Below are 26,453 nucleotides of genomic sequence, written 5' to 3'. Positions count from 1 at the left end.
CCTCCCCATCCCTCCCCATCGCTCCCCATCCCTCCCCATCGCTCCCCATCGCTCCCCATCCCTCCCCATCGCTCCCCATCGCTCCCCATCCCTCCCCATCGCTCCCCATCGCTCCCCATCCCTCCCCATCCCTCCCCATCGCTCCCCATCCCTCCCCATCGCTCCCCATCGCTCGCATGACCACCTGAACCATCCCCTCCCCCAACCCCCGTCCGTGGAACAATTGTCTTCCACGAAACCGGTCCCTGGTGCCAAAAAGGTTGGGGACCGCTGCAGTAAGGTATATCTTACCGCATCATCTCTTTTTTATTTATTTTCACATACAAATTTGAAATAAGAAAAGGTAAGAGTAAGAGATAAAAACTCAACCAAATTAGTCCAGCTACTCTGAATTCCCATTAAGAGGTGGCAGTTATTATTTCAGTTGCTGCATAAATGGCTGATTGACATATCCAGGAGTCACACTACCCGTCTTCATAACTCCAGAAATAAGGGCTTCTGTTAAAATGAAATTTACCCTCATACCTGTTTTTTTAGGAATATGTTCCAGGGTGTTGATGTTTTCAAAAATTGTGTCAAATGAACAGACTCAGGATTCTACAGAGTTTGATCTTGTTAATGTCTTGGGTTTGGGTGAAATGCCTCTTGAGAATATGTGAGTCTATTGGAATAGGGTTTTTGAATTATATTCCATTACTATCTATCATATACTACTCTGCTTATTTCCTTTATTGCAGCTATCACAACCTAGTCACTTTTTTAAAATGTATTTACTTGCGTGTTATATATTTTCTTTACCAGGTATAAACTCCAGAACAGATCTTTTATGTTTCTTTAACTGCTGAATCTCCATTGCTTGGGACAGTGTCTAGCTCACCTTGGTCCTCAATAAATATTTAGTCAGGGAGTGAATGGATATTGTACAGCTATTGGCTTTTATACGAAGAGTTACACTAATGAATAAGGGTATGGATATAAATAGGATGTTGTGCTGTCCCTGCCCCCAAGATGTTTACATTGGAATTAAAATAAGGACAGAATTGTGACACATGATGGTAAGGTCAGTATGAAGTCAGTTAACTATATTTTAATTGGATGAGGCAGTGGGGCTTTCCAGAGGAGGAAGTGGCAGTGTTGCTGGATGCATTGTTCCTCTTTATATGTATGAACATATAGACTTTAAAAATGTACCCCGGAGGGAGGGGCAAGATGGCGGAAGAGTAAGACGCGGAGATCACCTTCCTCCCCACAGATACATGAGAAATACATCTACACGTGGAACTGCTCCTACAGAACACCCACTGAACGCTGGCAGAAGACGTCAGACCTCCCAAAAGGCAAGAAAATCCCCACGTACCTGGGTAGGGCAAAAGAAAAAAGAAATAACAGAGACAAAAGAATAGGGACGGGACCTGCACCAGTGGGAGGGAGCTGTGAAGGAGGAAAGGTTTCCACACACTAGGAAGCCCCTTCGTGGGCAGAGACTGCGGGTAGCAGAGGGGGGAAGCTTCGGAGCCACGGAGGAGAGCGCAGCCACATTGGTGCGGAGGGCAAAGCGGAGATTCCCGCACAGAGGAGCGGTGCCGACCAGCACTCACCAGCCCGAGAGGCTTGTCTGCTCAGCCGCCGGGGCGGGCGGGGCCTGGGAGCTGGGGCTCGGGCTTCGGTGCTAGCCGGGAGGGAGTCCGGGAAAAAGACTGCAGCTGCCAAAGAGGCAAGAGAATTTTTCTTGCCTCTTTGTTTTGCGGCGCGCAAGGAGAGGGGATTCAGAGCGCCGCCTAAACGAGCTCCAGAGACGGGCGCGAGCCGCGGCTATCAGCGCGGATCCCACAGCAACAGGGACGCAGAGGGAAAAACGGAGAGATTCCCGCACAGAGGCTCGGCGCCGAGCAGCACTCACCAGCCCGAGAGGCTTGTCTGCTCACCCGCCGGGGCGGGCGGGGGCTGGGAGCTGAGGCGCGGGCTTCGGTCGGATCCCAGGGAGAGGACTGGGGTTGGCTGCGTGAACACAGCCTGAAGGGTCTAGCGCACCACAACTAGCCGGGAGGGTGCACGAGAAAAAGTCTGCAGCTGCCGAAGAGGCAGGAGACTTTTTCTTGCCTCTTTGTTTCGCGGCGTGCAAGGAGAGGGGATTCAGAGCGCCACTTAAACGAACTCCAGAGACGGGCGCGAGCCGCGGCTGTCATCGCGGACCCCAGAGGCGGGCATGAGACGCTAAGGCTGCTGCTGCCGCCACCAAACAGCCTGTGGGCGAGCACAGGTCATTCTCCACACCGCCCCTCCCGGGAGCCTGTGCAGCCCGCCACGGCCAGGCTCCCGTAATCCGGGGACAACTTCCCCGGGAGAGCGCACGGCGCGCCTCAGGCTGCTGCAACGTCACGCCGGCTTCTGCCGCCGCAGGCTCGCCCCGCCTCCTCTGTACCGCTCCCTCCCCCCGGCCTGACTGAGCCAGAGCCCCCGAATCAGCTGCTCCTTTAACCCCGTTCTGTCTGGGCGGGGAACAGACGCCCTCAGGGGACCTACATGCAGAGGCGGGTCCAAATCCAAAGCTGAACCCCGGGAGCTGTACGAACAAAGAAGAGAAAGGGAAATCTCTCCCAGCAGCCTCAGAAGCAGCGGATTAAAGCTCCACAAACAACTTGATGTGCCTGCATCTGTTGAATACCTGAATAGACAAGGAATCATCCCAAATTTAGGAGATGGACTTTGGGAGCAGGATATATTAACTTTTCCCCTTTTCCTTTTTTTTGTGAGTGTAGATGTGTATGCTTCTGGGTGAGATTTTGTCTGTATAGCTTTGCTCTCACCGTTAGTCCTAGGGTTAGGTCCGTCCGTTTTTTTTTTTTTTTTTTTTTTTTTTTTTTTGGCTTAAAAATTTTTTTTTCCCTAATAAATGTTTTCTTAATAATTTTTTCCTTATTTTCTATTTTTAAAAAAATTTTTAATAAGTTTTTTCATATTTTTTATTTTAAAAAATTAAAAGATTTTTTTTCTTAATAAATTTTTTCTAAATAATTTTTTTCTTATTTTTAGTATAAAAAATTAATAAATCTATTTTTAAAAATTAAAAAAATTTTTTTTTCTTAAATTTACTCTTAATAATTTTTTTTTCTTTTTTTTCTTATTTTTTATTATAATTGCTTTATTTTATTTTATTTTATCCTCTTTTTTTCTTTCTTTCCATTTTTTCTCCCTTTTATTCTGAGCCGTGTGGATGAAAGGCTCTTGGTGCTCCAGCCAGGCATCAGGGCTGTGCCTCTGAGGTGGGAGAGCCAACTTCAGGATACTGGTCCACAAGAGACCTCCCAGCTCCACGTAATACCAAACGGCGAAAATCTCTCACAGATCTCCATCTCAACATCAAGACCCAGCTTCACTCAACGACCAGCAAGCTACAGTGCTGGACACCCTATGCCAAACAACTACCAAGAGAGGAACACAGCCCCATCCATTAACAGAGAGGCTGCCTAAAATCATAATAAGGCCACAGACACCCCAAAACACACCACCAGACGTGGACGAACCCACCAGAAAGACAACATCCAGCCTCATCCACCAGAACACAGGCACTAGTTCCCTCCACCAGGAAACCTACACAACCCACTGAACCAACCTTAGCCACTGGGGACAGATACCAAAAACAACGGGAACTACGAACCTGCAGCCTGTGAAAAGGAGACCCCAAACACAGTAAGATAAGCAAAATGAGAAGACAGAAAAACACACAGCAGATGAAGGAGCAGGGTCAAAACACACCAGACCTAACAAATGAAGAGGAAATAGGTAGTCTACCTGAAAAAGAATTCAGAATAATGATAGTAAGGATGATCCAAAGTCTTGGAAATAGAATAGACAAAATGCAAGAAACATTTAACAAGGACGTAGAAGAACTAAAGAGGAATCAAGAAACGATGACAAGCACAATAAATGAAATTAAAAATACTCTAGATGGGATCAATAGCAGAATAACTGAGGCAGAAGAACGGATAAGTGACCTGGAAGATAAAATGGTGGAAATAACTACTGCAGACCAGAATAAAGAAAAAAGAATGAAAAGAACTGAGGACAGTCTCAGAGACCTCTGGGACAACATTAAACGCACCAACATTCGAATTATAGGGGTCCCAGAAGAAGAAGAGAAAAAGAAAGGGACTGAGAAAATAGTTGAAGAGATTATAGTTGAAAACTTCCCTAATATGGGAAAGGAAATAGTTAATCAAGTCCTGGAAGCACAGAGAGTCCCATACAGGATAAATCCAAGGAGAAACACACCAAGACACATATTAATCAAACTATCAAAAATTAAATATAAAGAAAACATATTAAAAGCAGCAAGGGGAAAACAACAAGTAACACACAAGGGCATCCCCATAAGGTTAACAGCTGATCTTTCAGCAGAAACGCTGCAAGCCAGAAGGGAGTGGCAGGATATACTTAAAGTGATGAAGGAGAAAAACCTACAACCAAGATTACTCTACCCAGCAAGGATCTCATTCAGATTTGATGGAGAAATTAAAACCTTTACAGACAAGCAAAAGCTGAGAGAGTTCAGCACCACCAAACCAGCTTTACAACAAATGCTAAAGGAACTTCTCTAGGCAAGAAACACAAGAGAAGGAAAACACCTACAATAACAAACCCAAAACATTTAAGAAAATGGGAATAGGAACATACATATCGATAATTACCTTAAATGTAAATGGATTAAATGCTCCCACCAAAAGACACAGACTGGCTGAATGGATACAAAAACAAGACCCATATATATGCTGTCTACAAGAGACCCACTTCAGACCTAGAGACACATACAGACTGAAAGTGAGGGGATGGAAAAAGATATTCCATGCAAATGGCAATCAAAAGAAAGCTGGAGTAGCAATTCTCATATCAGACAAAATAGACTTTAAAATAAAGACTATTACAAGAGACAAAGGACACTATATAATGATCAAGGGATCGATCCAAGAGGAAGGTATAACAATTGTAAATATTTATGCACCCAACATAGGAGCACCTCAATACATAAGGCAAATACTAACAGCCATAAAAGGGGAAATCGACAGTAACACAATCATAGTAGGGGACTTTAACACCCCACTTTCACCAATGGACAGATCATCCAAAATGAAAATAAATAAGGAAACACAAGCTTTAAATGATACATTAAACAAGATGGACTTAATTGATATTTATAGGACATTCCACCCAAAAACAACAGAATACACATTTTTCTCAAGTGCTCATGGAACATTCTCCAGGATAGATCATATCTTGGGTCACAAATCAAGCCTTGGTAAATTTAAAAAAATTGAAATCGTATCAAGTATCTTTTCCGACCACAACGCTATGAGACTAGATATCAATTACAGGAAAAGATCTGTAAAAAATACAAACACATGGAGGCTACACAATACACTACTTAATAACGAAGTGATCACTGAAGAAATCAAAGGGGAAATCAAAAAATACCTAGAAACAAATGACAATGGAGACACGACGATCCAAAACCTATGGGATGCAGCAAAAGCAGTTCTAAGAGGGAAGTTTATAGCAATACAAGCCTACATCAAGAAACAGGAAACATCTCGAATAAACAACCTAACCTTGCACCTAAAGCAATTAGAGAAAGAAGAACAAAAAAACCCCAAAGCTAGCAGAAGGAAAGAAATCATAAAGATCAGATCAGAAATAAATGAAAAAGAAATGAAGGAAACAATAGCAAAAATCAATGAAACTAAAAGCTGGTTCTTTGAGAAGATAAACAAAATTGATAAACCATTAGCCAGACTCATCAAGAGAAAAAAGGAGAAGGCTCAAATTAATAGAATTAGAAATGAAAAAGGAGAAGTAACCACTGACACTGCAGAAATACAAACGATCATAAGAGATTACTACAAGCAACTCTATGCTAATAAAATGGACAACCTGGAAGAAATGGACAGATTCTTAGAAATGCACAACCTGCCGAGACTGAACCAGGAAGAAATAGAAAATATGAACAGACCAATCACAAGCACTGAAATTGAAACTGTGATTAAAAATCTTCCAACACACAAAAGCCCAGGACCAGATGGCTTCACAGGCGAATTCTATCAAACATTTAGAGAAGAGCTAACACCTATCCTTCTCAAACTCTTCCAAAATATTGCAGAGGGAGGAACACTCCCCAACTCATTCTACGAGGCCACCATCACCCTGATACCAAAACCAGGCAAAGATGTCACAAAGAAAGAAAACTACAGGCCAATATCACTGATGAACATAGATGCAAAAATCCTCAACAAAATACTAGCAAACAGAATCCAACAGCACATTAAAAGGATCATACACCATGATCAAGTGGGGTTTATTCCAGGAATGCAAGGATTCTTCAATATACGCAAATCAATCAACGTGATACATCATATTAACAAATTGAAGGAGAAAAACCATATGATCATCTCAATAGATGCAGAGAAAGCTTTCGACAAAATTCAACACCCATTTATGATAAAAGTCCTGCAGAAAGTAGGCATAGAGGGAACTTTCCTCAACATAATAAAGGCCGTATATGACAAACCCACAGCCAACATTGTCCTCAATGGTGAAAAACTGAAACCATTTCCACTAAGATCAGGAACAAGACAAGGTTGCCCACTCTCACCACTATTATTCAACATAGTTTGGGAAGTGTTAGCCACAGCAATCAGAGACGAAAAAGAAATAAAAGGAATCCAAATCGGAAAAGAAGAAGTAAAGCTGTCACTGTTTGCAGATGACATGATACTATACATAGAGAATCCAAAAGATGCTACCAGAAAACTACTAGAGCTAATCAATGAATTTGGTAAAGTAGCAGGATACAAAATTAATGCACAGAAATCTCTTGCATTCCTGTATACTAATGATGAAAAATCTGAAAGTGAAATTAAGAAAACACTCCCGTTTACCATTGCAACAAAAAGAATAAAATACCTAGGAATAAACCTACCTAAGGAGACAAAAGACCTGTATGCAGAAAATTATAGGACACTGATGAAAGAAATTAAAGATGATACAAACAGATGGAGAGATATACCATGTTCTTGGATTGGAAGAATAAACATTGTGAAAATGACTCTGCTACCCAAAGCAATCTACAGATTCAATGCAATCCCTATCAAACTACCACTGGCATTTTTCACAGAACTAGAACAAAAAATTTCACAATTTGTATGGAAACACAAAAGACCCCGAATAGCCAAAGCAATCTTGAGAACGAAAAATGGAGCTGGAGGAATCAGGCTCCCTGACTTCAGACTATATTACAAAGCTACAGTAATCAAGACAGTTTGGTACTGGCACAAAAACAGAAATATAGATCAATGGAACAGGATAGAAAGCCCAGAGATAAGCCCACGCACATATGGTCACCTTATCTTTGATAAAGGAGGCAAGCATATACAGTGGAGAAAAGACAGCCTCTTCAATAAGTGGTGCTGGGAAAATTGGACAGGTACATGTAAAAGTATGAAATTAGAACACTCCCTAACACCATACACAAAAATAAACTCAAAATGGATTAAAGACCTAAGTGTAAGGCCAGACACTATCAAACTCTTAGAGGAAAACATAGGCAGAACACTGTATGACATAAGTCACAGCAAGATCCTTTTTGACCCAGGTCCTAGAGAAATGGAAATAAAAACACAAATAAACAAATGGGACCTAATGAAACTTAAAAGCTTTTGCACAGCAAAGGAAACCATAAACAAGACCAAAAGACAACCCTCAGAATGGGAGAAAATATTTGCAAATGAAGCAACGGACAAAGGATTAATCTCCAAGATTTACAAGCAGCTCATGCAGCTCAATAACAAAAAAACAAACAACCCAATCCAAAAATGGGCAGAAGACCTAAATAGACATTTCTCCAAAGAAGAGATACAGATTGCCAACAGACACATGAAAGAATGCTCAACATCATTAATCATTAGAGAAATGCAAATCAAAACTACAATGAGGTATCATCTCACACCGGTCAGAATGGCCATCATCAAAAAATCTAGAAACAATAAATGCTGGAGAGGGTGTGGAGAAAAGGGAACCCTCTTGCACTGTTGGTGGGAATGTAAATTGATACAGCCACTATGGAGAACAGTATGGAGGTTCCTTAAAAAACTAAAAATAGAACTACCATATGACCCAGCAATCCCACTACTGGGCATATACCCTGAGAAAACCATAATTCAGAAAGAGTCATGTACCAAAATATTCATTGCAGCTCTGTTTACAATCGCCAGGACATGGAAGCAACCTAGGTGTCCATCATCGGATGAATGGATAAAGAAGATGTGGCACATATATACAATGGAATATTACTCAGCCATAAAAAGAAATGAAATGGAGGTGTTTGTAATGAGGTGGATGGAGTTAGAGTCTGTCATACAGAGTGAAGTAAGTCAGAAAGAGAAAAACAAATACAGTATGCTAACACATATATATGGAATCTAAGGAAAAAACAAATTAAAATAAAAGGTCATGAAGAACCTAGTGGCAAGATGGGAATAAAGACACAGACCTACTACAGAATGGACTTGAGGATATGGGGAGGGGGAGGGGTGAGATGTGACAGGGTGAGAGAGTGGCATGGACATATATACACTACCAAATGTAAAATAGATAGCTAGTTGGAAGCAGCCGCATAGCACAGGGAGATCAGCTCGGTGCTTTGTGACCACCTAGAGGGGTGGGATAGGGAGGGTGGGAGGGAGGGAGATGCAAGAGGGAAGAGATATGGCAACATATGTATATGTGTAACTGATTCACTTTGTTGTAAAGCAGAAGCTAGCACACCATTGTAAAGCAATTATACTTCAATAAAGATGTTTAAAAATAAATAAATAAAAAAAATAAATAAATAAATAAAAATGTACCCCTCTTAACACTTCTTCTAGAGTCTGTCATCCTCAAAGAGACTTATTTTGGGATTGAAATGAAAATAAAAAACAATAAAAATAACAAGAAGAGCTATGTTTTGAGTGCCTGCCATGTGCCAGGCATGGTTTCAGGAGTCTTATAGTTATTAGTGGAACTTAATCTTTACAACATGCAGAAAAGACAGGATGGTTATTATCCTTATTTCACAAATAAAGGAAGGTATGGGAGGTGCCTGCCCTGCTTGCGGTCAGGATCTGCGGTTCTGTTCTTTCCCCTGTTCTTACAGCAGTTGCTTCACTCCAAGGCTCCGGGGGTGGGATCTGGTGGATTTCCACAGGCTTGTCTTGTTCCTGAAGTGAACCATGGGTGGAAAGGACTGAACTTTTTCCAAACCCCTCTCAGCTGTCATAATTACACACTCTGGGAAGAGTATTGGAGGCAGAACAGGGTTGAAAAGCTCAGCTGGGATCTTCTGGGATGATCAAAAGATCTGCTGAAACGGCCTTGGCTTTCTGGCTTGGCTTTGGGGCTTTTGATGCTTCTTTCTTGGTTAGAGGACCTGCCAGTTTGTATATCCTCCAGTGCTACCTCTGGAATGCTTGTGTTCTTTCTGCCATGGCTCTCCCTCTTGTGAACATTTTGCTCAGTAGCAAACCCCCTCGACAACAGGCTGCCTCCTTAGCCTGGACTGTTCAGTGCACTTCTCTGATATGGGACACACAAGTCACCAGCAACAACGGCCAATTGACATTCCACTGGCATTGCCCGACAGATGTTTACATCTGTAAGTTATGAACTGAGCTAATGAAAAGAACTCAGTAAATGAAACGAAACAAGTGGTGGAAAAGTGGATACTTCTTAGGATCCATTTATTTCATGGCACTGGGTCTTAGACCATCCCTTGAGTTGGGAGGAAAGCAAGAAGCAGCTCATTTGAGGTAGAGGGAACCACATGTGTATAGACATGTGCGATGGCCCAGCGCCTATGGGGAACTTGCAGTAGCTGGACATACCTAGAGTTTTGAACATGACAGGATACTAAAGAGGGAGCCAGTGTAAGTTTCTTTCTTTTTTTTAATTAAAAAAAATTTTTTTAAGTTGAAGTATAGTTGATTGACAATGTGTGGCAAATATTTCTTAATAATAATGTTAAGTAACACGCAAGAAGAAGGTAAGTATTTTTCCAGACAGAGTTGAGATCTTTTTATTCTGAGAATCACGTGACATCTTTTCCCTCCCCTTGATTAATTTAATCACCTTCCTCCCCCTCGCCCCCATCCTTCATCAGTTTGAGTACTGCATGTCGGTCTTTTCCCCAATGATTCGATGGTTACTTATGTGCACTGTTTTGAGCTAAATATTACCAAATGGTTATAACTGACTGTGCTCTTCCTATCTGGAGATGTTTTAATGAGAAGCAAGTCAAATGCCTGTTGGGTTTTCACGTGAAAATTTAGACTGAAGGCCCATCTTGGTGTCTCATTAGGATTTTGATGATGTAAAGCCGCCTGCGTTGGCTTTAAAGAGCTTCCTTTTCTCTCCTGCATGCCTGCTAGCTCGGTGATGTGATGGTTGACATTGCAAGTAACATCATGTTGGCTGACGAGCGTGTCCTGGGGCTGGCGCAGAGGGAAGCTAAAGCCTGCAGTAGGATCGTTCAGTGTCTACAGCGCGTCGCCACGTACCGGCTAGCAAATGGAGCTCATGTTTATTCAACAGTAAGTGCAATGTTAGCCTAGAATTCTAAGGAAAAGGTTCATTTAAAGCAGCTCTAACTCAAAAGAGATAAGTCTGTTCCCCATTGTGGGGTGAGTATTTTGTTATTGCTGATTATTACAGAATTTCCTGTTCTCAGACATTTTAAGAGAGAGTTTTGCCTCTGAATAGTCTGTGTTCTTGGTAACTGGAAAGTGCTATCTTAATTTGTAGTTTGAACGGTTAGCACTATCTCATCCTCTGAAACTTGCTACAACACAAATAACAGCACTGTAGAATTGCCCTCCTGTCACATACCCACTGTCCATCCTAGCTGGTATTCTGTTCCCGTCCCTGAAGGATGTTTTGAGACAGTGCTTGATTTCTTGCCCTGGTTTCAATTTCAAAAGGGAACAAGGATTCCCCCCAACCCTTCTGAACCTATGGGCATTTTTCAGTCAATTTCACTCTTGGGATAGTGAGTTATTTATATGTAATAATCACTCCATTAAATTGTATTGTCTTATTTGTCCTAAATTTCTTGGTGTACTGCTTCCTTTTTTTGTCCTAAAATGTGGTAAATATGACAAACGTGGTAAATATAGTAAATAATGCTTTATTCTTTTAGCAGTCATATGCTGATCTGGCCCATGATTTTCATTTTCTAACTATTTTAATGGGTCCATCGAATGTTCTATACCTCCTCCTATGAATTTTACACAATTCAAGATTGCTGTCTTTCCATTGATCAGTGGAACCTTATTGATGAGACTGTGTTTTATTGGTCCTTTTGCTCAGTTAAGTTTAGGATTACTTTCCTGAATAATAAACAAAGTGGAGGCTTAGCATGACTCCTGTCTTGACAACATAGTTCAGGGAAGTTGCCCGTTCAGGCATATGATCTTACTTGAAATGAGCTTGCCAGTTTTAGGGCCACACTTGGTCCTCCAGGTCATTTAGATCCATTTTCAATCCTGTGCTTCAGCCTTGCTTATTACTCAGCACAGAGAACGTCCTTCGTTCTTCCGAGAACCCAAGGATATAATAGAGGGCAGTGTATTTGCACAGATAGTGGGTATTTGCACACCATTTCAAAGTATAAAAAAGTATAAAAGTATAAAAAAGTTTCTGAGAAACTATATATCTACTTATGATATGGCTCCAAGGGCACCTCAAAATGGCAGTTTTCTTTCTTTCAACTGAGGTTTCACATGTTTATCATGATTATATATGTCTTTGATTGACAAAAAAATTTCGAATATAATTTGCTAAATAATTGAATTTAGTAAGTTTTTTCGCAATGTGTCATCTGTGGGACAAAAGCTAATGCAAAGATTCCTTAGTCTTAAAAATTTAGGAAGCCACCAGTTATTTTCTATTGTGCATATGGTACTTGGAAAATTCTGCCTTCTTATATTTAAAAATTTTAATCTTCCCAATAGATTTTAGATGCCTCGCACGAAAGTCCTATGTTTAAAAAAAATTTTTTAAAGAGGACTTCGTCCTCATATGGTACTTAGAATGATGCCTTGCCTCTATAATAGGCATAGAATGAATCATCCTTGAAGGAAGGAGATGTCATCTTGTCCCTGAAATTTACGGCACATGCTGTCATCTTGCTGGATGTGAAAGAGACCTGTCAGCCTGTCACTTCTCATGCCCTCTCTGTCGTGGTTCTCACAGAGGGAGTGGTGGCAGCAGTCCTCCGGACATGGGCTTGGTGGCTCTTTGTATCGGCAGGCCGTACATTTTGGTGGGCCCTCGAGTTCAGTCTCACTCTTGCATTCCTTAAAATTGTTGGGGCATGTGCCATCTTTTTCAGGTGATTTTCTGGCCTAATTTGCTTTTAAAATCTGTTCATTTCTGTCTGGCCTAGCACCTCCCTTCCTTTTCTGAAGAAACAGCTTTGGAGCGAGTCTGTATAAAGATTTTATTGGTGAAACTTAATGCTAAGAGTTGTTGTTCCCGTGAAAGAAAAAAGTGAAGATGGCATGAAGTGTTGAATGAAGCAACTTTTAAGTGTATTATGATCATTAAGGGGGTCCACTTATTTTTCTAGCTTGGTTTTTTTTGTTTTTTAGTAAGACATTTCCATTTTCAGCTTGTAGTTTCCTGCAGCGTACTCTTCAAATTATTGTAAATTGACTTCTCATTTATATCTGATCTTCCATACCTTGGGACTTGCTCTTTTCCTCTTCATGGGTATCTTTCTATTTTAGGACATCCTTTTGTTTCCAGCGTCTTTTTTCATTCTGCCAGTTATCTACAGTGTCTTTGTTTAGTAAGAACATGAGCTTTCTCTTCTAGCTTATGTATAGTGTTTTGTGTTTGAAACTCTTTGAAAGTGCTTTTTTCCCATATTATAAATCTTTTATAACTCCTGTTTGATTGACTTTTGAAGTATTCACCCAATATTGCTCTGGAAGCTTATGTCATCAAGGCTGCTGGCTTCACTGGGATGACATGTACCGTGTTCCAGAAAGTGGCAGCTACTGACCGGACAGCCTTTTCTGACTATGGGAGGCGGGATCCGGATGGAAACCTGGATAAACAGCTGAGCTTTAAGTGCAACGTTTCAAATACGTTTTCAAGTCTGGCTTTGAAGGTACATTATATTCTGTAATCATTTAAGGCTTTACAATTAGATTAGAATACAGTCGACCCTCCGTATATGTAGGTTCTGCATCTGCGGATTCAACCAACTGCAGATTGAAAATATTCAGTCAAAAAAAAAAATCCCAGAAAGTTCCAAACAGCAAAACTTAAATTTGCTGCATGCTGGCAACTATTTACATAGGACTTACATTGTATTTTCAGTTATTTACATAGCATCTGCATTCGGTATTATAAGTAATCTAGAGATGATTTAAAGTAAGTATACTGGAAGGTATGCCTAGTTATATGCAGCTGTTATGCCATGTTAACGTGAGAGACTTGAGCATCCATAGGTTTTGGTATCCGAGGGGATCCTGGAGTCAGTCCTCTGTGGATATGGAGACTGACTGTACTCAGAATGTTTTGCTTTGCAAAGATAACCGTACTAAAAGTTATTTGGAGGGGGGCGGGGGATATTGGTATTGCCTTTGCTGTTGTTTTGAAAGAAATTTAGACCAAGAAGGGACACATCATGATTTTCATGGGCCTAGACATTTTTGCCCTCTGGACCCCTTTCTCCACACAAGTATGTCAAAATTATATTTTACGACTGCAGTGGTAAAAAGATGAATATATTAATATTACATATTAAGACATTTTCTTTGACTTTAAAGTTCATTTTTATGCTTCTGATTTTAAAGAAAAATGTTTTCGTAGACCTCCTAAAAGTATTGTGTGCCCTTGACTCTGGGCCTAATGGGAAAATCCAGGCATTTAATCAGGCAAGCTGTAGATCAAGATTTTTGGTACAGAAGTGCAAGCATGTGATGTGTGTTCACAAATTGTGTGTTTTATTGCAGTATGCAAAATTAAAAGCATTTTTATTGATTTTTAAAATTTGGGGTTCAGGCATGTTTCATTAAACTGCATTGAAGCAAACGGTGAAAGTAAAATTTCAACACCCTAATGGAATCACGATTTTTTGTTGAGCTTTGTGTGGCCATGTGTAACTATGTTTTTGGTAGTTTATAATTACACAGTGCTTTCTTTGTTTCTGGTTTGTTCCTGAATTATATCACAAACAGTATTCCAGTCATTTTAATGCCTGCATAATAATCAATGAAATAGGTGTTAGGTGTCCTGGTACACTGTGGAGGCTCAAATATTGAATGAATGAATGAATGAAGAATTAATATATTTTGTCATACTTTACCCTGGTGACCTCCATAAGGAGAGCCAGTTTGCCTAATTTAATAATAGTCCAACTTCCCCCACTGCCCAAGACAATCTCAACTATGTCAGAATGTCTAATGATAATATATTTACTTGACACCATATATTCAGAGGAAACTTGGCAAGATTTGTTACTCTTGGCTGTATGAGAGTATTTGACGCACCTAGCGATGCTACTCCTTAATGCCTGCTCCTTTCCTTAGAGTGTTTTTTTATTGGTAAAAATATACCACAAAAGGCATCAAAACAGCATCACACACAAGCCCATGAGAGGTGTATGTCTTTTAGGAATACTTAAAATTGATGAACCCTTCTATCTTAGATGATCGTCTGAGAGAAATTAAAAATGATGAAACCCAACATTTCATCAACTTTACAACCTATCCCTTTGGGTAAGGAGAGTTTCTACCTGCTGAAGTAGAAAGCTTTAAATGAATACTCTCAAATTTGTTAATTTCATACTGTTCTATCATTTTAAGATCATCTTGGTGGCCAGAAACCAGGGACACATCACACTATTATTCATGCTTTATAGATGGACATGCTTAAACCTAGTGAAAAAGGAACATATCCTTCATGACACAAAATTAGTTAAAAATTTTAATGTTGAGAGTACCAAATGCCTTAGCATTTTAACAGGAAACTTTTACATTGTAGACTTTATGCTATGGCAATTTTTACTCTTTTTTCTGTTTTTTTTTTTTTTTAATGCCTTGAATATACTAACTAGACATCTTGAACATCTCATAATTGATTGCATTACCCTTGGATGGGAGAACATGCTAGCGTATAAAGTTGAACCCATAAAAAGACAGTCCTTAGCAGGAGGAGCCTAGCTTGAGTTGCTTTCTACATATTTCTTGAATCTCTATTGTCCTGTCTTTATTACCGTCACAGCCCAGATTGGACTTCCATTCTGCATTGCCCACGCTATCATGAGCTCCTATTTAGTCTCTGCGTCTCCAGGCTCTTCTTAAAAATTCATCCTTTTCATACAGATTGCTCTGCCTAGGGCAGTCTTCAGCCAACACATACCAATCCAACCATACCAGTTAGTAAAATATTGAAGTACTTCCTTAACCTTTAGCGAATAGCTGCTGCCCCAGTCCCCTGAGTCTCCTCAGCTGGCGTCCTGGTCCTTCTTCCAGGAACACGACCCAGTCTGTCCACCCTTTAGCAACTGAAGGGCTGGTACCTACAGAGCGGAGGTCCTGTACGAGACTTCCCCTCTGAGGAAGCTGCTCAGATTGTTAATATTGTGAACATTATCCCTGCATCTACCCAACATGGAAAGGGACCTTGCAGATCCCACGATAAATGGTGTCCCTTGGAGGCTTGGTGTCCCTCTGGAGGCTGGCTGTCAGTTAACTTCATCATTTGGCATTTATCTGCCCTTGTCTAGTAACAGAAAACGTCCCTTGTTGTCTCTTCCAACTACTGGCCATTCTTAGGCCAGGCTCATGCTCATTCTTCTACTAGAACCCTGGCTCCTCCTCTCCCCTCCCCAGCTCCTTGGTTTTATGATAACACACAGCAGAAATGTCACCTTCGAGAACCTTACCAAATACCATTTGGTCTGTCCTCGCCTCTTCCATCCTCATCTTCATTTCTCTTCCTCGCTTTGCCCATAACACCCTGCTCATCTCTGTCATTGTGTGTTACACACAGGAGCCAAATGGGTTTCTTAAAACTCCTGCGTTGGACTGAGGGTTACTCGAGGTCAGGGCTAGTGCTTGATTCATTGATGAAATCCAGTGCCTGGCCTCAGTCATTCAGCCAGTTGGAGATTGAATTACCTGTCATCTGACCCTTACAGCACCTAATCTAATTTTTTTCTTAACCAAATGCTTCCTTCCACTGTTGCTACCATAATTCAGATTTGTTAGCATCCAAAGTATTACCTATTTTCGATTAACTGCTAAGAGCTTTTAGTAGCTGTTGGTGTTTTGAATTCAGCTGTTAATGTAGCCAGAAAGAATTGGTTCTTTAAAATTTTCTTGACTGGAATTTAGAAATCAGGTTTTCTTTATGCATCCCATATTTCTCTCATCCCATCTAGGGCTTTAGCCCAACTGAAGTCCTTTTCATTTCCAAGCCAGTCGTATACATCGTCACACTTCCTGCCTTCATATGTGCCCTTTTTCATGCCCTCAGTGTCCCCCCTGCTTGGGGAGATCCCTGCTACTGTCTTCTAAGACTCCATTCGGTTGGCAGCTTCCTTCTCTTCCTCAGACAGAATTCATCATTGCCTGTTAGTCCTATAGTGCTTTGTTCACTGTCCAGAATAATTAGAAGCTGGTATGCTGGTGAGTTGAGTTATAGTGAGAGGCCAGAGGATATGGTTACCTAAATGTGTTCATGTTCGGCTCCCCCACTTAAAAGCTGTGCAAACTTGGGCAAGTATCTTAACCTCTCTGAATGTCAGTTCCTTTCTGTTACATAGGGATCATGAAGTGGTACTAAACTCAAAGGGTTATTGAGAGGGTTTAATGAGGCAAATATGTAGACATTTACAACAGTGCCTGGCACAGTGTTAGCACTTAATAAATGTTAGCTCTTACTGTTTTATTATTGTTGTTGTCTTTTCCTTGCTAGATTTTTAATATTTGAGGGCAAGGACCATGGCTTATTTCATTGTGTATCTCTAGATTCTGCACAGTGCCATGCATAGAGGAATGAAACATCCAATAAATGTTGTTGAACAAAAATTAACAGCCAAACTTAATTCGCAAAGAAAGTCAGTTAAAAAAAATTCTAAAGGCAAACATAATCCCTGTTAATCTTCAGCGGTGAGATCATCAAAAGGTGGAATGCAGTTAATAACTAATTATACACAAGAAAATAATTAGGATATATCATAACATCTATCTGTTTAAAATCTAGCGAGTAGATAGTCAAGGAGACATGAACAAATTACTCTTTTTAATCAGCTGGCTCTTTGACCCATTCTAATTTTATTGTTAGAATTCTAGAGACTTAAACAAAATTAGGATTTCAGAAAATTTTGATTTATTAATTACGTAGTGTCAGAAGTCCAGATTGTTTCATAAGGAATGCTGTTAAAATCTAGTGATAAGGAAATATGCATGAATTCAGCAAATAAATTCATGATTAGAGCTCTGTGATAACATTATTTCATGTGTGTATAGTTTGTCAATTTTTTAGTATTGAAGTTAAAACTAAAGCTGAGGGCTTCCCTGGTGGCGCAGTGGTTGAGAATCTGCCTGCCAATGCAGGGGACGCGGGTTCGAGCCGTGGTCTGGGAAGATCCCACATGCCGCAGAGCAACTGGGCCCGTGAGCCACAATTACTGAGCCTGCGCGTCTGGAGCCTGTACTCCGCAACAAGAGAGGCCGCGATAGTGAGAGGCCCGCGCACCGCGATGAAGAGTGGCCCCCGCTTGCCACAACTAGAGAAAGCCCTCGCACAGAAACAAAGACCCAACACAGCCATAAATAAATAAATAAATAAATAAAATTAAAAAAAAAAAACTAAAGCTGAGTTGTAGAAGTCAAAACAAGATGAGGTTTTAGATGTTTGTTGGTAAGTCAATTACTTTAAGGCATTTTTCTCTCTCCCCAGCCTCCAGATAACGACCTGCCACACTGTGGCAGTACAGGCAGACCTCGGAGATATTGCGGGTTTGGTTCCAGATAACTGTAGTAAAGCAAATATTGTAATAAAGCGAGTCACACAAGTTTGTGGTTTCCCAGTGCATATAAAAGTTATGTTTATACTATAGTGTAGTCTATTAAGTGTGCAGTTGCATTATGCCTAAAATACAATGTACAAACCTTAAATTAAAAAATACTTTATTGCTAAAAAATGCTAACTGTCTGACAACACAGGGTTGCCACAAACCTTCAGTTTGTTAAAAACAAAAAAAACCGAAAAACCACCTCCTGCCCCCCAAAATGCAGTTATCTGTGAAGTGCAATAAAACGAGGTATGCCTGAAATAATAATAAAAATACCACCCACAGTTCCATAGCCTTTTGTGCTTGCCATGGTCATGATCCCCTTTGGTCCTCATAATCATTTGTGAGGAAGATCATTAGCTGCACGTGACAGATGCAACTCACAGGGTAGACAAAATTGTGCAGTGTTAAGCAGCTACTGCATGGTGAAGCTGGGATCCAAATTCTGGTTTCTTCTTTCAGATCCCATGTTCCTCTCCCCATGGGTGGCATATGGTCTTCAATAATAGATGTTAGACACCAAAAACATGTCTTGCCGAAAGTTGTTTTTTTTTTAATTGAAATAGAGTCGATTTACAATGTTGTGTTAATTTTTGCTGTACAGCAAAATGATTCAGTTATACCTGTATATACGTTCTTTTTAATATTCTTTTCCATTATGGTTTATTACAGGTTATTGAATGTAGTTCCTTGTGCTTTACAGTAGGACCTTGTTGTTTATCTATTCTATATATAATAGTTTGCATCTGCTAACCCCAAACTCCCAGTCCATCCCTCCCCACTCCCCCTCCTCCTTGGCAACCACAAGTATGTTCTCTATGTCTGTGTGTCTGTTTCTGTTTCGTAGATAAGTTCATTTGTGTCATATTTTAGATTCCACATATAAGTGATATCATATGGTATTTGTCTTTCTCTTTCTGACTTCCTTCACTTAGTGTGATAATCTCTAGTTCCATCCATATTGCTGCAAATGGCATTATTTCATTCTTTTTTATGACTGAGTAGTATTCCATTGTGTATATGTACCACACCTTTATTCATTCATCTGTTGAAGGACATTTAGGTTGTTTCCATATCTTGGCTATTGTGAATAGTGCTGCTATGAATATGAACATAGGGGTGCAGGTTGTCTTTTTGAATTATAGTTTTGTCAGATATATGCCCAAGAGTGGGATTGCTGGATCATATGGCAGCTCTATGTTTAGTTTTTTAAGGAACCTCCATACTGTTTTCCGTAGTGGCTGCACCAACTTACATTCCCACCAACAGTGTAGGAGGGTTCCCCAGAGGTTTTTAGGAGAGATTTTTCTGATTTATTAGCTGTAATTCGTATGTTTTATATCTATTTCCATTGCTGTAATCCATATATTTAAAAACGAATATATGGTTAAATGAAATTATTACCTTTGTGTTCTTGTTTTCAGGCTAACTGGCAAAAAGTATAGTCACAGTAAATGTAACAAACGTGTTCCTTAGTGATTTTTTTCATTAGATTTACAAGCTTTCTGGAATAAATGATCAGTACTTCTTTTAAGGAGATTAAATATGCAAGTGTTACTTTTTTACTATAAAAATTAAATATTATTGATATAGGTGAAGTTTGTTTTTCCAGCACCCTGGGCCACCCCAGGGGACCTATAATTATTATTTAGTAATATTCTTTATTGGACTTTGAAAGATGTTTTAGAAGTCGTAAGTGTCTAACAGCCTTGAATTTGTAGCTCTCATCTCTCAGGGATCTGTCCGTACACCTGAGGTTTTTCATTTGTTGTTGTTGGGATGGTTTTACAAGTTTAAATTTGTGTAGGAAAAAAGCTTATACTTCTAGAAATTATAGTTGTCATTTCCTTTTTCAGCTCTTTTAGAAAGTAAAGTATGACTTCTTTTTTTAAATTAATTTGATTTATTATAAAACTTTCCCAGAGAGCTACGCTTTGTTTTCAAGTTATTTTGTGTTCACAACAGAATTATTTTATGAATTTTAAAGTACTTCAGCTTAATAAATGTCTGGTATGTAACAGTTCCTCAGGATTTTGACCTTCTAATTAAATCAATCTACTGATGTTTTTCCTTTTTCGCATGCATCCTTATATACTTAGGAGAAATTTATATACTTGATAGAAATATACTATATTAGTGAATGAATTTGTAATAAACTTTGTTTTCCTATCAAGTTATATTTGTGAGAATAGTAGAAACCTTTTTATATGTTTTCTTAGGTGAAATATTTCTACTGAATATTTTCTTGGCATCCTCAATTTAAAAGTAATGATCAACTGTCAATATTCAAACTTCTGAAATACTTTTTTCCAACAGATATTTATGGTTATTTGCTGTGTTACAACATTGTTCTAAGCATGGCAGTTAAAAACTAATTCTGAAGTCGATCATTTGCTTCAGTAGAACCTTTTAAAAAAATGCCACACAGACTTTCATTAATTTCATAAACGATGGGCTATCTTATCCAATACTAGTGCAAGGAACTATTATTAACATAGGCTATCCAAAAATAAATGAGATTATCTGCATTCAAAAATTCTCTTACTCTAGTTAAGAGGAGCAGACAGTGAGATACACAGTGCTTCTTTTAAGTATTACTTATCATGGAGCTGTGTGCAGAATGCTGCGTGAGTCTAGAAGAGAGAGCACCTACCTGTAAAAGCAGTATCTGGACGAGTCGTGTAATTAATCATCCCCCCCAACCAAAAGCCCTATTGATAGAACTTTGCAGCGTCCTTCTCCTGGCTGCCAGCCTTTCTCATCCCGATCCTCTATCCTTTGCATTGCCAGCAGAATTAACTTACTGAAAATCAAATCTGACCAGTTTGAGCTTACCAAATAAAAGAATCATGGAGCATTTCAGCCAGAGATGCTGGCACGTGCACAGTGGCATTTAAAAAGAAGGAGATTTCAAAAAGTGATAAACTCAGTGTGGCCCAGTCTTGTGGTGTAGGGAGTGTCAGGGGATGAATTTGGGACAAGGAAATTAGCCAAGTTATATGGCATACTTAGGATTTTTTGGCCATAGTTTCTAAACATTTGGGAACCAAGGTGTTATTTGAACTGAAATAACAACAGATTTGTTGAAGAGGAAATTCTGTTGGCATCGTGCATGTTGGATTGGAGAGAGAAGTGAGTGCCAAGAGAGCGGCTTTGTGATGTCTTTAAAATAAGGACGTTTTTAGATCATTATTTGCCTCCCTGGTGTACAGATTTATTTTTTATGAAATGCTGAATAATTTATAATTTTAAAATCCCTAATAAAGAAATCTGAAGAACACTCAGTGCCCAGCCAGAATTTTCACTTGTTCCTCTTTGTTACTGTGTTTTTCTAAACATGATGTGTTTCTTAGTCTCAGTCTTCTGCTAAAATAAGTTTGCTGAATCTACACTTCTATTATGTTTGTGTGTAATTTCTTTCTTCTGTCGTTTGACAGTTGGAATCCATCATAAATCACCTTAAAGTTTCATAAGCCCAAATTAATTATACTCACACTTGTGATATGCTCCCTTTGTGCTCATTTACCATATTTTGTCATTGTAAAATTCATATAAAGAGTGATCATTGGGATCCCTGTTCTGTTTAATGCTAGCTACTTCAGCAATGTACATTATCGGGAAAATTCACTTTATCGTTTGAAATAATCCCTTGTTCACTACTTTAGCGCTTTGAAATATAGTTTGCTTTTCTCTTCATTTTCTGCTTCTTTTGTTCTATGCTATTATACGATGTTCAGACATTTCACTTAACGGATAAATTGTTCTATTAAATTTCACATACCTACATTTAAAAACTATATTCAACATATAACTAGACAACATTCATAACTATCTAAAATATTCCTGGTTTTTACCTACTAATATGGCAACTCTTCTTTGTTTCTGTTTTTTTTTTTTTTTTAATATATTTTCAGAATACTATTGTAGAGGCTTCTATTCAGCTTCCTCCTTCCCTTTTCTCACCAAAGCAAAAAAGAGAAGTCAGACCAAGTGATGACTCTCTCTATAAGCTTCAACTCATCGCATTCCGCAATGGAAAGCTTTTTCCAGCCACCGGGAATTCGACAAATTTGGCCGATGATGGAAAACGGCGTACAGTGGTTACCCCAGTGATTCTCACCAAAATAGGTTCGTCTGTGGCATATGTCATCCTGTAGTCACTGGGCAATACGACTTTATCATGCCCTGTTCCTAAAGATGCTTATTTTTGTTCCTTCTCATTTTAATGAGTCACTGGTGAAGAAAAGGTATTTGCAGAGTTCCCATTCGTGGATAAGTTGACATTTAATTGTTTATGAAGTTTGTTTCAAGAAATATTTTTATTTCCCATTTCCTCCAGATGGTGTGAACATTGATACCCACCACATCCCTGTTAATGTGACCCTGCGTCGAATTGCGCACGGAGCAGATGCTGTGGCCGCCCAGTGGGATTTCGATTTGCTGAACGGACAAGGAGGCTGGACGTCAGATGGGTGCCGTATACTCTGCTCAGATGAAAATATCACTGCCATTCAGTGCTACTCCCTTAGTAACTATGCGGTTTTAATGGTACGGCAGTTGTTAACGTTATGCATCAACACTAAATATTCTCATTTTTCCCTATGCGTAGTTAAGCTCAAATGAAGATTGTTTTTTTAAAACTTTTGACATAAATTGCTCTCTTTAAGTAAGAGGTGACTTTTGGTATAATTCTGAGTTTAAAGGGAAATTGAGTTACTACGAAGTGAAATGTATGGGATTGAATTTGGCATAGGAATTTTCAGTAAACTTTGTAAGCAAATCCATTCAACTAGACCTTGACCTTAAAATTTGGAAACATCTTGGGTGTATGCAGTCCAACTCTCAACGCAGAAAGCGTGACTCATTTGCCCAAAGATGCACAATGAACAGTGAGAGGTTTTCCTTCTTTGCCATCTAGTGCCTTATCCCACTACACATCATAATCTTTAGACTCATTTTGAATTTAGAGTAATGGTGATAATTTCAGTTTAGTTGCTGCAAGTGACAGTATTGACCCAAATATCTTCAATTTTAATGTTAATCAAGTTAATGTCTTGTGTTATTTACCATTTTTCATGTCTACTAATCTTTGGTAGAATAACCAGTTATTAATGTATAGGAACAGATCTTTTTATTAATGAGTCATTTAAGTGAATCTGATTCCTGAGTTGATAATTATGAAATTAGCCATGCTAGTTTTTATTTCATATTGTGGTTATTATAAGATACTAACATCCTGGAGTATGTATACATGCATTCAGAGCATAGTGGAAGGAATTACTGATGACTGTGAAGGACATTTCCCAGCAATGGCTTGAGGCTAGCCTGGGAGGGAGGACGCCTGCATTCTGATTTCTGCCTCCAGCTCATCTAGACAGTGTTTTATCAAAGCACCAAATAATCTTGAAACGTGATCTATTTTACTTTAAGTGAAGTATTATTTTCTTAAAAAGACAGAAGAGTGCCTACCACTGGAAATGGTCTTGAAGCAAGCTTGAATTAGAGTAGATTTTCCTCAATTCTGTGTTTTGGTTTTCTCCTTGCTCCTCAACTTAGGATACATTACCTAGTGTCCCAAACAGGCAGAGGAGTAAGTAGATTGTCTGGCAGGGCAGAAAGATTAATGTGTGTGTTATTCAGCCCAGTTGACAGTGGGTAGGGTCTACACTAGCAAAGACTCAGCTGTGTTTATATCAGTCATCTGTCCTTTTGGGCTTAAAGTTAGTGTTGATAGTTTAGGACTCGCTTCACAAATAGATGTTTGATTTCTGTAAGTCTGAGTCTGGTTTCTGTGAGTTCACATTCTATTGTTTTGTAGTCACCTTTCAAAGAAAGCTTGAAGCAGTAATTAAAATATGAAGCATTTTCTCTTTCAGTTTGAAAGTGTTTTCTCATTCAGGTTTTGATTATAAAATAACATGAAATTGAGAAGTGCTGAAGGAGAAGTAACAGATGCAGCATCATCTGAAGTTTTTATAGTAGTTAACTAGAAAAAGTTGGGCAAGAGACATGAAACACAGACACACACAAAAGGCATTTTATAAGCTTCATTGTTAAAGACATGACACTGTACCATGTGAAACTTTTATTTTTATTTAATTTAATACCAGTTTAAAATGTCTATTTTTGAACTTCCTAGCTGTTCTTTTCAACAATTTAAATTAGTATAATCCTTTTCTTGAAGGAATAAGATATTCTTTTATCTTTCATACTTTTAATCTTTTAAAAAATGTGATACACAGTTCTTTAAAGCTAAGAAATAGCACCAAGATTTTTTTCTATTTTCAAAGAATATCCTTTCGCTTTTCTTAAATATAGCTATGCCACCTAGGGGCAGCAAGGTGAAATGTATCTGAAATTGTTGACAAAATTGTAATAAAGTTAGTATATGGGATTTTTGGAGTTGCTAATGAAACATGAAGGCAGAGTTAATGAAATCATACCTACTCTTAAATAAGTCATGCCTAAGATAGAAGAAATAGCTTTAAAAAATTAGAAGTGAACATCTTTTTTTCCTTGCCTGACACTATTTTGAACAATAGGTAAAATCCTATTTTTCTTGAAAACTGCCTTAATATTGGGTTTTAAATAGCAAGTCTAAATTCCTGTTTTGGCAGCTAGCCCATAAAACTTTTCCTGCTCTGGTTTTAAATAATTTTGTATTTAAAAAATGATACAAAAGAGTGTATTTGTTTGTAAATCTCGAATAGATACCATAGTTTGGTTCAATAGACATCCTGCGATAACCATTTATATCCCAAGTTCTCAAGGAAAAAAAGTTAAGCAGAAACTGGGTTTGTTTGAATGATATGATCGGAAATAGCCAATTGAGCAGGAAACTTTCAAGGAGCTGGGGTCAGTAGGGAACAAAAAAACTGAATGAGTAGGGCCAAACTATTTATGATAGTACTTACTACTTAATTGGTAATAGTAGTGAAGATAAAATAATCACTATACCTTGATTCCCCTTTTGTTATTGTATTCATCTAGAAATACATGAAACCAGAGAGCACTCGTTTGTTTTGCATTCGTTTGCTACTATTATTACCCCCAGTTTACAGGTGGAGAAACCAAGGCATAGAGAGGCTAAGGACCATGACCAAGTTTTCCAAGATAGTTAGTTAGTGTTGGAATTGGAACTTAGGCTCCAGAACTGTCTTCTTAATCCCACTACTAAATGTCCTTTCTGAAAGTTTCCATATCAGTGTTAAAGAGCTTTCTCATTCTTTTTCACCTCTGAATATTATTTTATGATCTCACCATAATTTATTTGCATATTCCTCAATTTTGTTTGTTTCCAATAATTTCCGTGTACAAAATTATTTTGCACGTTAGAAAATATGCAGGATAAATTATCTGAAGTAGAATTGGTAATCAAAGGGGGACCAACCCTTTTTCCTTTTTTCATTAAATTGAGCTAATTGAGCAATGTGCACAGATCTTAACTATATAGCTTGATGATATTTTTATCTGTGAACACATATTTAGCTGCCATCAAGATAAAGACTTTTACTTGAGCACTCAGAAGCTCTGGTATGTTTCTTTCTAGTAAGTTTCCACTGTCATCTCAAGAGATAACCCTTCTGATGTCTATCACTGTAGATAAGTTTTTCCAGTTCCATATAAGTGGAATTGTATAGCATGCACTCTTTGTGTCTGGTTTCTTTCCCATCATTACATCTGTGAGATTCATCTTCGTTTTTTCATGTGGCAACAGGTTATTCTTTTTTTTTTTTGCTGCATAGTAGTCCATTGTGCAAAGATATCAAAATTTGTGCATTCTACTGTTGATGGGTATTTTGGTTGTTGCAAGGATCTGGTATCAAGAAAAAGCTGCTGTAAATATTCGTGCACATGTTTTTTGATGGACATGTGCATTCAGGAGTGGAATTGCTAGGTTGTAGGCACCCATATGCTTTGGTAGGTAATGCCATGCAACTGACCAAAGTGGTTTTATTGGTTTACAGTCTCACCAGTAATGAGTTTTAATTGCTCCACATCCTTGTCAATGCTTGATATTGTCAATCTTTAGTTTTCGTCTTCTAGTGCTTGTGTTGTGATTGATCATTGTGGTTTTAATTTGCCTTTCTTTGGTGACTAATGATGTTGAGTACCTCTTCATTTTCATATTGGCAGTTTGGGTATGCCCTTTTGTGAAGTTATTGCTCAAGTCTTGCCAGTTTTAATTTGGTTGTCTGTTGTTTTCTTATTGGTTTATAGGAATTCTTCATGAGTTCTGAATAGGAGCTCTTTGTTGGATTTATGTGTTGCAAATGTCTTCTCCCAGTTCATGCCTGTTTTAATCAATTCAACTGCCAGAGCAGAATACCACAGA

The 26,453-nt window shown here is 38.9% G+C and overlaps 1 protein-coding gene across 4 annotated transcripts in view; it reads left to right on the top strand.

The window, feature by feature from the left end:
• ADGRA3 (adhesion G protein-coupled receptor A3) overlaps window positions 1–26,453 on the top strand; it is a 125,075-nt gene that overhangs the window by 78,619 nt on the left and 20,003 nt on the right. For 2 of the 4 annotated variants that reach the window (XM_061191278.1, XM_061191281.1), the window contains exons 11-14: window positions 10,455–10,616; window positions 12,995–13,198; window positions 22,033–22,246; window positions 22,458–22,666. In XM_061191278.1, coding sequence (XP_061047261.1) covers window positions 10,455–10,616; window positions 12,995–13,198; window positions 22,033–22,246; window positions 22,458–22,666 — 789 coding nt within the window. The remainder of the gene's footprint in view (window positions 1–10,454; window positions 10,617–12,994; window positions 13,199–22,032; window positions 22,247–22,457; window positions 22,667–26,453) is intronic. The other 2 variants (XM_061191279.1, XM_061191280.1) reach the window with 2 other exon arrangements.

This window comes from Eubalaena glacialis, chromosome 5 (assembly GCF_028564815.1).
Source record: "Eubalaena glacialis isolate mEubGla1 chromosome 5, mEubGla1.1.hap2.+ XY, whole genome shotgun sequence".
Taxonomy (NCBI): Eukaryota; Metazoa; Chordata; class Mammalia; order Artiodactyla; family Balaenidae; genus Eubalaena; species Eubalaena glacialis.
The sequence above is the reverse complement of the archived record's forward strand: the minus strand, read 5'-3'. Positions and strand labels throughout refer to the sequence as shown.